This window comes from Amblyomma mixtum, chromosome 1 (assembly GCF_055824585.1).
Source record: "Amblyomma mixtum isolate Tamu chromosome 1, ASM5582458v1, whole genome shotgun sequence".
NCBI classification, from domain to species: domain Eukaryota; kingdom Metazoa; phylum Arthropoda; class Arachnida; order Ixodida; family Ixodidae; genus Amblyomma; species Amblyomma mixtum.
The window spans coordinates 67050701-67064520 of record NC_143012.1 but is presented as its reverse complement, the minus strand read 5'-3'; the positions used below and the strand labels follow the sequence as shown (position 1 = coordinate 67064520).

At 48.1% G+C, this 13820-nt stretch overlaps 1 protein-coding gene across 1 annotated transcript; it reads right to left on the bottom strand.

Moving 5' to 3' along the window:
* Positions 1–5846: 5846 nt before the first annotated feature.
* On the bottom strand, positions 5847–11553 carry LOC149366588 (tonsoku-like protein). The gene is made up of 2 exons (XM_089551387.1): positions 11068–11553; positions 5847–10355 (listed from the first exon to the last, which is right to left on the bottom strand). Exons 1-2 carry the CDS (start codon positions 11242–11244, stop codon positions 7005–7007), a joined length of 3528 nt encoding a protein of 1175 aa, XP_089407513.1. The 5' UTR covers positions 11245–11553; the 3' UTR covers positions 5847–7004.
* Between the last annotated feature and the right edge of the window lie 2267 nt (positions 11554–13820).

Sequence of the window (13820 nt, the reverse complement as noted above, 5' to 3'; positions counted from 1 at the left end):
AGTAGGGCGGACATAGCCTTGGACAACTCAATCTGAAATGATAGAGCGACAACCAATGTTGATAACTTCAGTGTGCAGTGAAGCTCTGCTCGCATTCAGGATCACCACACAGAATTCCTTAACAAAAAAGAAGGCCGTTGTTAAAATGTTTTTGTTACCTAAACAAGAAGTTGACCACCAGACGAAATTACAAGCTAAATAATTTTGATGCTTAGGCTTGTTTAACAGTGAAATGTTAAAAAGATGATTTCATTTAGTGTAGTGATTGGTCAGCGAAGTAGTGCAGGATGCCATGGACTATGGTCCATTGTTACCAACTGCTGTTTTTTTTTAACTTTTATACTACTATAGCAAATATGTATCTGGCATCCATTATATGGTATCCGAGTCATCTATTTCTCAGCTTAGCTGTAGAAACATTCGAATTTAAAAGACTAAATTCTCACCAGTCTTTTCAGAAGGTGAACGAATTAAGGGCATGGGATTTTTTTTTTTGCCTTTCCAGCCTCTGAATGGGTAAGGTGCATTCCCGAAGCCAACGCAAAGGCTCATGGGAATGTCATATGCTGCTCTGCTACTTCGAATTCTAACTTCTCCGCCTGCTCACTTGCTTCATCGCAGTCATTATGTTAATATCACGTATGTTACTAATTTATCTGTGCTGCAACATCACTGATCATACTGCATCATTGCGAGATCAACATGGCATCAGTTTTTTTCTGCTTCATGGCGTGCTCTTCCACAAAATGCGAGCTGTAGCTAGAGTGCAACCAACCATGGTCTTGTGGTGAAACACAGCTGACGTCATGAACATTTGGGCAATCGCTTTTGCAATGGCATCGCAAGGCACCCTTGGAAGTTTCCATTGTGCAGTAGAATGCACGGAAGCCGAAGGGTAATTAAGCTCCACCGAGGCACTCCCATAGAGGGATTCTACTGCAAAGGAATAAACTCCACCGGCTACTCCGCTCCAGTGGAATACCAGCCTGTACTACATTTAAACTCCACCATTGAGGTATTTATTACCATTGAGGTAGTCCATTCCAGCTTCACTGATGGCGCATTCCAGTCGGCTTGGCTTAAAAGAAAGCAAAGGAAGCCCGCACAGAAGAAATATATTGCCAGTGTAGGGACAGTTCGGCTGTACGTGACGGTCAAGCATATCAGCTCCGTGCAAAGGCGCACACAGCCAAATGGCAATGGTCACACAGTGCTTCCTTAATTCGTTCACACGCAATGGCCATGCAGCGTTCACGGTAAACAGGATTATTCATTAACACTTATACACAAGCTGGGCAGGGTTGCCTGCCAGCCACAGGGTGGATGGCTTCAGAACGCGCGCTGCACCGCCGAAAGCAGCTTTCCAAGACCCAGCTTTTCGGAAGTTAATCTTGGTTGAACAGCGCTGTCGGCGCACCACGACCTATCCCTTCAAAGCTCTGACGAGAACAAGCGGTTTAAGCGGAAGATCGCGGTGAAGCCGCCTCCGCCCATCTCGTCTGGTATCCCGGACGGCAGTCTGATGCGGTCGTAACGGACGTCGTCCAAGAGGCTCGCCCTGGAAGGCACTCGGGTGTATATGACGTGGGCGTCGGTGTACGCCTGGGACTCCGTCATCGGCGCTTCGGCGCGGTCATCGTGGTCGTCCTGTTGCGGCTCCGACAGGAGGCCGTAGATGCACGAGCAAGTCACCGCGACGAATACGACGATGGCCACGATAGTCTGCGCTGGAGGGCACACTGGCCACTGGGCCGGAAACCTATCGCTCAGGCAGTGCAGTGCCCCGAGGAATTGCGGTGGCACGGCCTGGAACCCGGAGACGCTATTGAAAGCCACGGTCTCGTTAGACATGCTGTCTCAAGTTCGTGCTCCAGGTAATCCAAGACACGTCAAGGGCACTGCTTCTGTCAGCTGCTCCTCACGGTGTCAGCTGATGACACGGACGGTTTGTCGTCAACACGTTGGCGCGCTGATCGTTGCCGTTCCCTGGATGAGTAAATGCCTCACATGGGCAGTGTGAACCGCACAGACGCCGTTCCATGCCATGTGGAAGGAAGGGTTCAACGCCGGCTCCCCTGTACCAGCATGGTTCTTCCTTTTGTCTCAAGGCGAAGCACCTCTTTTCCTGACCCTGGTGTCACTATCCGGCGTTGCCCGAACTCAAATTCATCGCGCACTACCCCAGGACATCGTGCCCTTCCCCGCGGGCCGTCACACGGGAGACGCCATCTTGGAATGATGCTTCGTCCACTTCCTCTTCATTGCTGAATCGCCAAGACTAAGAAGAAAAAGAACTGGCAGTGGCTTAGCTCTGCTATGCACGGATATACGTAGCGTGAGGTGTCCACATCTCGGTGGACACCTTAACCAGAGGGAAGGTGCATGTCTGCTCACTTGGATCAGTGGACACCTCAACCGCGCTTTAAGCTAAGTGGCGATAGCGACAGGTGTGCGCTGCATGCCAACATTGTGCCAGAAACGCGGCGCTGAAGCCATATGCCGTCGGCGTTCGTTGTGTCCATTGGCGTTGACGTTTTACACTCCGATCATTTTAAGGAAAGGAAGTGCGCATAATGGCTCCCTGGGTCAGTGGACGCCTGAGTCGAGCTTATAGGTACGTGAGGTGATTAGAGACAGATGTGGGCTGCAGGCATTGACAAGATTGTGCCAGAACACGGCGCTGAAGCCGGAGTACCCGGGTTCGATCCCGACCGCGGCGGCCGCGTTTCGATGGAGGCGAAACGCAATAGGCGCCCGTGTGCTGTGCGACGTCAGTGCATGTTAAAGATCCCCAGGAGGTCGAAATTATTCCGAAGACCACCACTACGGCAACTCTTTCTTCTTTCACTCCTACCTTCCTCCCTTCTGGCGCGGTTCAGGTGTCCGCCGATATATGTGACAGATACTGCGCCATTTCCTTTCCTCAAAAACCAATTTAATTTAGCCATAGGCCGTCGGAGTTCATTGGCGTTGTCAGCGTTTTACACTCCGATCATTTTAAGGAAAGAAAGGCGAGCGCGCGCGGCAAGGCACGTCAGCTGTGCATAGTGACGTCACTTGCTCCTCGCGCATGCGCAGCACGGCTCTCCTGGAGCCACGCGGGCAGTGTAGCTCATGCTACAAGAGCAGCGAAGAAATCGCGCGGCCAAGACGGGGCGTCGGACAGCGGTGATGATGGTCAGCCAGGCGCAAATAAAAAGGACCAGTAGTTTACCAAAAGCAGCCAACAGGACACCAGAAGTACGCGTGTGTGCACATTCCTTCGGCTCTGCCCTGGGGCGGAAGTCGCAATAGAAAAGTCCTATGTCGATCAGCGCATGGCGCAGGGGCTCTAGAATCTGTCGCCCTTCACGTGCTCTTTTTTGACGTGTCTGGGTGAAAGTGGCCGGCAGGTACGACACCACGTGACATGCATGCCGCCTAGTCACGTGTGCTTACCGGTTTGGCTGCATGCGCTCCTCCGCTACCCAGAGCTGAGGTCGCATGAAAGATGCCCACACTGTGGAGCGAGAGGGACCCTTGACCACATAATTTGGGAATGCCCAAATTCTGCCGGGGCGGAGAAAAATGTTGATAGTAGTGAAACCTGGGAGTCCCAGCTAAGAAGCCTGGACCCTGAGCTTCAGCGCGCCACCATCCATCTGGTGGAAGAGGCCGCTACCATGTCAAGGACTGCCAGCCAGCCTCTAACCACTGACAAGCAACTCCCCATCTCCCAGGCCTGCGTCCAGGGGGAGAGAAGCATCTTTCATGATGGTAATAAAAGTTGTTCAATCAATCAATCGATCCATGGTTTTGCTTTGGTCCGTATTGAAGCACAGAATTTCTTTCTTTGTAGTGTTGATGAGAATTGCATTATAGATAAACGGAAAACTAAAGAGGCTATTACATATGGCGAGCTACGTATATCAGATATTTTAGTGAGCTGCCAATCTACGATGATTAAAATTTAACTGTCAGAATTTAAGTGACCAGCTAGCTGTTAACACGTCTCAGTTGTATACTGATGTCTGCCACTGGTGGCAGAAATAATCTGGTGCATTTTTTAATTAACAATTATTTTTAAATATTATTGACAATCTTTTGTCAAACAGCCTGTGTAGCCCTTTTGAATGGCCAATGCATAGCTATGCATGCTTTTACCTGACAGGACCACGATTAAGAGTTACCGCAGGCATTAGCAGTGGGTTGCTCACAGATTCAAACAAAAGATTGCGCATGCTCTCCAAGGGGCAGTACACTTGTTGCCCACCGCCGCTCTCATCGCAGCTAATGCCATGACAACAGCGGCAGAGTCACACTGAAGATGTTTTATGGCAGCAGACACACAGATCATGAAGTAACCGCAGCCAAGAAGAGAGAGAAAAATGACTAAAGATGGTTAGCTTCATATGTCTGCACATGTTGTACTCATCTTGGCACAAAATATGCTGGTCTTCGATCCTTGTAACAAAACTTAAAGCTAAAAGTGATTGAGGGGGCTTCCCAATTTTTCCGTGCACTGTTTCCAAGCAGCTTTTCTGGTAAGTTAGGGCAGGTAACTTTGTTTTAAAGATGGGTATCCAACTACAGCGGCGTCACAGATCTAGGACTCCTTTTTTTTCTTTCCGATGACATAACATAACACTATTTAACTGGCTCTTCTAAACTTTTTCTTCTTTTATACACAGAATTATTGCCTACCTGGTGGTAGAAGGCAGGACTACACAGGTAATGGCTAGATATTACAGAGGGTATATCAACCCTCACAACTGCCCTCAGCACAACTGCCACTTTGTTCACAGCAAAGCCCACATCTTTTTATCGATAAGCTTCGAGTACAACACCAGTACGCACCAACCGATCTGGGTGTATGCCAGCACCCGTGGGCTAATGATTCAGTATGCACGAAATTCTTTCGAGTTTAAACAACTGCTTTAATTTGCAATCAAGTTTATCAGGCATGCAACTCAGCAACACTGGTGAGTGAGCACTGAGATGGCCAAATGTTGCTCTCGAGATTCTATCACTCATTTTCATCCCTATGACTGTTTACCTTAGGGCCTGCCGCGGTGGCTCAGTGGTTATGACGCTCGGCTGCTGACCCGAAAGACGCGGGTTCGATCCCGGTCGCGGCGGTCAAAATTCGATGGAGGCGGAATTCTAGAGGCCCGTGTACTGTGCCATGTCAGTGCACGTTAAAGAACCCCAGGTGGTCGAAATTTCCGGAGCCCTTCACTACGGCGTCCCTCATAGCCTGAGTTGCTTTGGGACGTTAAACCCCAATAAACGAAACGATGCTTATTTTAGAGTCTATCTGAAAGGTGTGCAGCTATTGCAGCAGTTTAAAAAGGGCAAGTGGACATTTTCGAGGTAGAAAAGGCTTTGCATATCCCTGCATTGCATTTAAAGGTACACAGGCGAAATTTAATTTGAGTCTTCTTGTTTATAATTTTGTGCAAGCAGCACTCAACGTGAACCAATAAAAGTTCAAAAAGTTGAGGGAGTGTTAGTCATGCATGTTGTAGTGGAAGACTTGAGATAAACATTTCTGCATTCTCTCTCGAAATGTGGCCAGGTTCAGTCTCATGTAGGTACCCATTGTGGGTACCCATGTGGGTACCCATTGTGGTGGGTACTCACCAAACTACCAGTACCAAATCGCAATGCAGGATCTATCAATGTGCAATAGATAAACTATAATAGAGTTGCTTTCAACCTTCTTTGGTTCCTGAGCCTGTCAGCACCACTGACAGCAACATCACATCACAAAACAGGTGTGGAAACACAATGTACTGTACAGGTGAACTCGTTGTGATGAGCATGGAGCAAGAAATGCATTCACCAGGTTTCAAACAACACTGAGAAAGGATTCTTAACAGTGTTTAATCAACATGAGATGCACTGCCACTGCCTAGTGAAGGCACAAGTTTAAACCGAAACTGCTCAAGAGAAAAAGTTAAAGAATAGAGACATCTTGATTATATGTGAGAATGCACGCTCGGACAGTGTGCTTGACTATAAATGATGATACTTCTGTCATCTTAACCAGAATAAATGAAAGATGAAATTTTGTTGTCAGAGGCACTTGTATGCATTCAGTCAATGACATGCCGAAAACGCGCAGCTTTCATCCTGAAGTAAAAAAAAAAAAACAGCTGCATCACACATTCTTCTCTCTCCACCTCCAGTCAGCCCCGCCTGGATTATACAACAAATGGCACACTGATAGTAGCACCTGCACCCTAGTACAATCGGAAAACCTTCTGCTGCCTACAAGTGAATGCGCAACACAGTACACTGACAATGATGCTGTTCAATCTAGACAAAATCCATCAAAAATCTATTGCTGTAAAAGAAACGAGTGATTCATTTAAAAAATGCACAGGACATCTCTGCCCACTTTGTAAAGTGGACTACCATCACATCTTAACCAAGACTGCTGGACTACTGTTGGTCTGTCCAAGCGAATTAGGCTAATGTATTTCGCAGAAACCATGAATGCCGGGAGGTTTGCTTAACGGGGTAAAACGAAATATACACCCTGGTGTAGGAATAAATGACCGGCCACAAAAATATCTGAGACCCTTAAGGGAACAGTTTCAACTCACTTTATACTCCCGGCAATAAAGTTCTAAAGCATAATTCTGACCTCGCCAGGAAGTCAGGTTATTGCGCTTTCCTATTGTGAGAGAGCATAGAGAAGCTTGATATAAGGGCAGTTCATTATGACCGCCATAGAAAAGAAAACTACATATTCATGCATAACAAATATCTTTACATTAAGACAACAAAGTAGGCTGCATAAATTACAGGACGTAAATAAAGGGCAGGTATAAAAAGCTCAAAATTCAGCACGTTTTACAGCCCAAAGCAACAAGAAATTAAAATATACACCGAGAGGTCACCCTGAATGGCGCTTTCATGAGTGATAACCATTACGACACGTACAGAACGATTTCAGACCCGTCGTTACATTAAAAGAGTGCAACACACTAACAAATGTTACCTGGCACCACATGCTTTCATAAACAACAATCACAAGCACTGTGATCAGAGAAAATTTTCACACCACTAAGCTTGTGCGACAGATCCTCAAAGCACTCGTAACTGATGCCCGGGCTAGCTGTGATGTCCAGCTTGGACAGTGTTCCTCCAACCACTGATGCACACATGGCACTGATGTCTTCGTCCGTCAGGCCACAGCAACCAATCCCAATTTCCACAAGTTTGCACTTAGCCTTCGCCAGGAAGCTAGCTAGTGCTTCTCCAACCCTTGCCACGTCACCTGTGAAGCAACCTGAAAGATCCAAGACCCGCAGAGGATTGTCATCTAGCACCAGGCTTAGTCTATCAAGTGCATCGACGCTCAAGGCGTTGAACCCTACATAAAGGGCCTCCAAAGTCTTCACGCATCGCAGATATGAACCGGGGTCTGTGAAACCGCAAGATTCAATTCTTAAGACTCTCAACCGGGGTGTAAGTGCTAGAAGTGATGTCAGCGCCGAGCCACCTTCGTTTCCAATAGGATTGTAGCTCAATTCCAGCTCTGTGCATGGCAACTGAGCCTGTGTCTTCTTCAAAGACTGGACTGCAATGTCAAGGTAGTTACCTCTCAGGCCGGTACATTTGAGTCCAAGGTAATTGAGGGAGCGTAGTGTGACAAGGCACTCGCACAATGCTGTCATCGCTGAAGGTGTCAGAACAGTGCCAGAAATGTCAAGGGTGTGCAGAGGGTCTTGATGCCTAAGGGCACGGAAGAAGAGATCAATGTTTCCAATGCTGAAACAGGGAATAGTGAAATCCCCACTTTCCACACATGGCTGAAGGACGGAGGCAAAGTTTGCGCAGGCAGGGACATTTTTCCGCTCGCACTCCGAACGGTAGCGTTCAGCAAGAGGAGGCAAGTCCCAGGATTCCACTTGCCCAATGACCTCCGTGCAAGGACCTTGCAGCAAGCTGTCTATGCTGTCCGACTGGTCAAGCAGTGCTCCATCAGGAAGTGTTATCCTCAGCACAGGGCGCGTTCCCTGGAAATCCTGGTAGCGTTTTGAGGCTTCGGCTGCCAGCCACCCAACAGTCATCGCAGAACCAGTACCCTTCGGCAATGGAACTAAGAACAGTGTGTTGAGGATGCGAACTCGAAGTGAGGAATTGCTTCCTGAGGATGCAATTATACTTTTACAAGGAGAAGGACTTGGAGTTGCTGCAACCTCTTCATGAGGGGTGCCAGCAATAGGGGGCAGCTCCTCCTGCTCAATGCTGTCAGCAGTGTCCATGACCTCGGCATCATCACTTTCTTCAGTAGAACTTTCCTCCTCATCAATACGCATGATTTTTGTGCTGAAAGAACTTTCAGCTGACCGATTCCTTTTCCGTGTCGCAGGCAACTGTGGTTCTGCGAGACGTCTTGACTTGGATTTAGGCTTTCCGAGGTCATCTTCAAGCCAGTCGTCGACTTCTTTTACTAAAGCAGGACCCTCTTGCACGTTGCTGCGTTGTGATTGAGATGCTATCCACGGACTGTCGTCGCAGATGGGCTCGCAGAGAGAAACACTGTCTCTGTTAGAAGCCGTAGCTTTTTTAAGCCACGCTTCAACTTTTTGCAGGTTTGCTTCTTCACTAGAATTCAACTGTGATTTGTTCTCACGCTTCCAATTAAGGAGAACGTCTAGCGGAGTGTGCCCTTCGGCAGTTCTCACTGTTCGGCTAGCACCCTTCTCCAACAAGTACAAGGCGACCTCCAAGTGCCCATTTCCTAACGTGTCATGCAGCGGTGTTACACCCTTCATGCCAGGGCTGCTCACATTGGCACCTGCTTCCACAAGGCACTTCACGATCTCCAAGTAGCCATAGTTTGCAGCCTCATGCAGAGGCTGCCACCCACTGTAGTCCCGGACATGCACGGAGTGACCCATTCGGAGTAGCTCCTTGACCTTCTTCAACGAACCATCAATGCAAGCTTTGTGCAGCTTTGTTTCACCCTTAGTGTTGATTTTTTCCTCCAGCTTTTTCCTCGGCCTTCGCACAGAGTCGCTGAACTCAGGGTCACTGTCACTGGCATCGGAGATGTCATTGAGATCAATTTCAGACAATGTGCCCGACTGCTGGCTACTTCTCGAGCTGTCCGAGTCATCAGCACCAGCTGCCCTCAGCTCTTCTATTCGGTCCTGTATTTTGTCTTCAGCCTTGCCTCGCACCAAAACCAGCTCCTCTAGACATTCAAGTTCCAGCGATGGCTTGCCCGCTCTTCGAGAGAGAGTAACCGCTTCCTGAATTGCATCTTCCACCTCTGCAGATTCCTTGCCGCTTGTCTTCTGCAACATCTTAGCAATCCTCAGCTTAGTTAACGCTATCTCATCAGGTTCATCGGCACGTAGAGTAAGCTCGAGACGGTAGTATTTAAGGGCCGACTCGTATTCGCGGACATCACTGCATGTCTCAGCCAGGGAGACATATAGATCAGCCAGCTTCTTCGAAGGTATGGTGTCGGGACATGAAAGGGCCTCTTCAACAGCTTTTTCATACTCTTTCAGTGCTGGCCTCTGCAGCAAGCAGTGCACCAATGCATCACCGGCCTTTTCATGAAGCCTGACACGTTCAACCACATCCGCAGCATCTTTCAGGTCCAAGTCCCAAGTCCTGAGTGCCTGGCTCAGCTTCACGCAACGAACAGCATGTTCATGGTCTTCCTGCTTGGTGGTTTTCTGGCGCATGGCGTGTTTGAAAGCGATTCGAGCTTCGTCCCGATCCCCAACCTGCAACAAGGCGGCTCCCCGAAGCAAATGAGCTTCACACTTTATACCCGGCTGCTTAGCTTCTCGACCAATGTCAAGGAGGCGCCCTGCCAGCGAAAGCGCGTTTTCTGCGTTCCCTCGCCTGAGGTGGATGTTTGTCAACACCGAAAGGCACCGACACAAGTCCTCTCTAGATTCGCGATGCTTCACAAACTGCACAAGGGCAAACTTGAAGCTCTCAATGGCTTTGGCGTCTTCGACAGCGTCATACAGGAGGCCCATGTTGAAGAACAAGCGACCTTTCATGACAGCTCGCTCGGGCTCGCTCAAGGTTTCGGCAAGGTTGTCTTCCACGATGCGCAGTGACTTTAGGTACGCATTTCTGGCCTTGCTGATGAGCCGATCGCTGGGCTGTGGCTCTGTCTGGTGCTGCACAAAGTACAACTGGCCGATCGTAGCCAGAGCACGTTGCTGTTCAACGTGTGACCCGGCCTTTTCGGCCAACGACAGATAGCTCTTGAGGTTGTCACGGGCTTCGTCAAAGCGCTCCAGCTGTATGAGGCACTCTCCGCGTCTTCGGTGCACTTCAGCTTTGTCCAGTGGTGTTGGGTCTGGCAGCACGTCACAGATTTGGAAGGCCTGCATAAAATCAGCAGCATTCACGAAATTAGTTGCTGTGTTAGTGCATTTTTTTTTCTCCAGAAGAGCTAAGCTTAAGGTATACATGACAATTTTGCGGTGGTTTTTCTCCTCATGCACAGATAAACACAAACACAGAAATACTTTTAGCTTTTGCCTCATGGTAAACACGACAGCACAAAACAAGCATCAATAAATGTTTCTGAAAAGGCTGAAAAAATTTGAAACTTGCGTGGAACAACTGCAGATCGATAGAGCAATCTTTATACAAGATAAGCCCTTCACCCTGAAAGAACATAACTCAGTTTGATCATGGTACACTGTTTACAATGCAGCATATGCAGCAACTATCATGTTTTCAGAAAGAGTGGTTCTAAGAAGCCTACATTCAACTGTTTGCTACTGTGACAGTGAGATACCAGTGCGAGCTACATATAGTAAGCTCATTAGCTGCCCCAGATAATATGTGCATAACTAACTTCACAAGCACAGTAGTTTGCGATGTTTCTTAAATTAGTTGTATACGGTTATACGTTTTGCCTTCTTAAAGACTAAACACTTTAGCGCGAGAAAAGTCGCCTGGTTCTGAATTTCTCCGTCTAATCTAGCAACAGAAGTTCCCTCCACACAGAAAGCTCCTTCGAAGCTCGCTAATAAACCAAATTATAACTTGTCCCACATGACAAGAAAACGACGTCGTCACCACACGTACCTCTTCGAATTCGACCAGTGCCGCTTCATGATCTCCATGCTCCCGCAGAGTGTCGCCTTTGTACAAGCACAGATCGTACAAGTCTCGAAACTTTCCGTTCCTCTGAGCGTGACACTTATCTTGATCGATACGCCGACACAGCGACGCAGAGGCGTTCCGGTTGCTGCCTCCTGGCATGATTGCTGGATGCAGATCGCGTCAGCGCCGCAGATGATTAGAAACGACTCCAACTCGGAGCGGATGCCTTCGTCTTGCTCCATCGAACATGATCACAGGGGTATGTTCTGCGAGCAGACACCATTCTAGCTAGCGAATAGGAGTTAACGGCCGGGTAAATTATGAAAGTAAGACCGAAACGGTGCACTAAGCTCACTTCACTACTTTCACAACACAGACAGGGACTTGGAGATCACTGTGAAGGCAGCATTGCTTCTACTTCACCCTAACATCACAAGGCGGGCTCTTGCGGTCGACGCGCCGACGGCCTGATGGTCCTTGGAGAGCATAGTGGTGACATCGCGCTCTACACTTCTCCAGCGATCCGGCAGCTCATAGTCGACTGACACCAGCGTTCAGCGGTTCTCTTTAACGCACACTTCGGTGGTGCTTACAATAATGGCGTGTCGTTTACGGCGCAGTCTTCTTTTGCGGGCACAAGAGAACAGCGCGGACACGGTCCGATCGCTGCTTCAGCACTTCACACAAGTACCCGCGCATTCCACTGCACAGCACTGCGGGACAGCTGGCACACATCAAGGCCTGTCACACTCTGTTTAAGGCGCAGTAACACGTTTTGGCGCCGCTTATATATAAAACTGTTCACACGAAGGCTTTACAACACGGATGTCGCCGGTCTTTTCCGTCCCGAACGAGCGCTCAACCGAGAAACATCCCGCTCATCTCTCCGTTCCCGAGCGCGCCATTTTTCCTTTCGTTGCCAGTGGCGATTGGTCCGCCACAGTGCTGTTGAGTCTATGGCCAAGAATTTTACTTCCGATCCTTAGCAGTGGAAGCTTACATTCGGATAAATAAGAATAAAATAAAACCAAAGTACGGAAGAATATGAAAAAAAAACAAAAAAAAAACCATGCGTCTGTTTTCTTAAACTCGGGAAAAAGAAAATACAACTTCGGATAATGACATAAACTCAAATAGGTTTCGAGGGAAGGAAATCTCTAACGCGCTCAGATATCCTTTTTCTATTTATGCACACAACATTACGGAATGGCATTTTGAAATTATTGAAGGATGGGTTGTAAAATGAACGGGCAAAAAAAAAAAGGCATATCAGATGATATTTACAGAATTGTCACCTATCTAAACTTTTCTAAGCATTTATCTCTAAGCATTTATTATTTGTACTTGCGTGTGTGTGTGTAAATGAAATTTAGTTCTGTGGAAAAGACTGGGCGGAGTAACCGTCTTACATCTAAGTAAATGCCTGAACCGCGTCGTGATGGAATTGAATTATTCGGGTTTAACGCCCCGGATCCACTCCTACTATGAGGGACGCCGTAGTGAAGGGCTCCGGAAATTTCGAACACCTGGCGTTTGTACGAGGCCCGTGTATTTGTGCATCGCTCGTCGCTATAGCAACTGTGACGCCGAGCGGCAAGAATTTGGCCCGGGCCACACCCGATGTTTGACCTTGGCCGATTTGGACTAAAATCGATTTCCACTCATAATTCGGCGTGCCCGACACGATGGCAACCTCCGAATCTCACCCGGGTCATTTTCAAAAAATTTTTTTGTGGGTCAACAAGTTCCCAGGTCTGAGATATGGTGTCGCTTGTGGCGTCACCAATCACGTCACTACGCTTTCGTACGTCACACAGCGGAGTTAAACTCGGCTAATTTTTTCATGTTAGATCCCTCCAAGCCCACGCCAACTGGGTAAAGCAGTGGAAATGGATGTGCCATTCATATGAAATTGGAACGCAAAGCTTCACTTTATAAAAGGGCAGAGGACACCGGAAAAAGAAGAGGAGTAGCATATGAGAAGCTTCCGAGTTCCCGGTCCTGGAATGATGGGCATTCGCTCTTTAAGAAAAGAACTGATTCGAGAGATGGGTCATGATACACAAATAATAAAGTGCTATCAATTTGAGCACATTCTTTATCAAAAGAAAGTGAAGGCGCAAACAACAAATTATGCAGTTCCACGTACAACAACATAAATAAGCACAAAGAGCAATAATCAGTGATCGACTGAATTGTTAAACAAGAAAAATGCGCACAACACTCATAAATGCACACAAAAAAAGAAATGCCGCGCACAAAAATTATCACAAAGAAAAATCTCTGCCTCTCCCGTAACCGAGAGTAAAGCATGAAATGTTTACGGGCCTAATGTCATCTCGGTGGACACCCGAACCGCACCGTACAGGAAGGGAGGAACGCCACCACCCGTTCAGCGCGATGCCTTGCCATTTGAACGCAAGGTTTTTTGAGGAAAGGAAATGGCGCAGTAATTCTCTGCCATCTCGGTGGACACCCGAACCGCACCGTAAAGGAAGGGAGGAACGCCACCACCCGTTCGGCGCGATGCCTTGCCCTTTGAACGCAGCGCTTCTCCCCCGGGCCCCTGTGCGCCTGCGCGGCTTTGCTTCGATGCGCGAAGCCCCTAAGAGGTCACGTATGACAACGAAGTGTATCGTGGAATTTATGTGCTTTTTGCACGCGTTATTAGAAATCGGAAATTATAATTCCGTGCATTATCAAACGCACAGATCGACTGATATCTTGATAAACAT

Bases quoted from the DNA above. Each gene is read 5' to 3' on its own strand.
- LOC149366588 (XM_089551387.1), bottom strand. From the start codon at position 11,244: ATGCCAGGAGGCAGCAACCGGAACGCCTCTGCGTCGCTGTGTCGGCGT. The intron at 10,356-11,067 runs GTACGTGTGGTG...GATTTTATGCAG, and splicing joins CACTGGTCGAATTCGAAGAG to GCCTTCCAAATCTGTGACGT.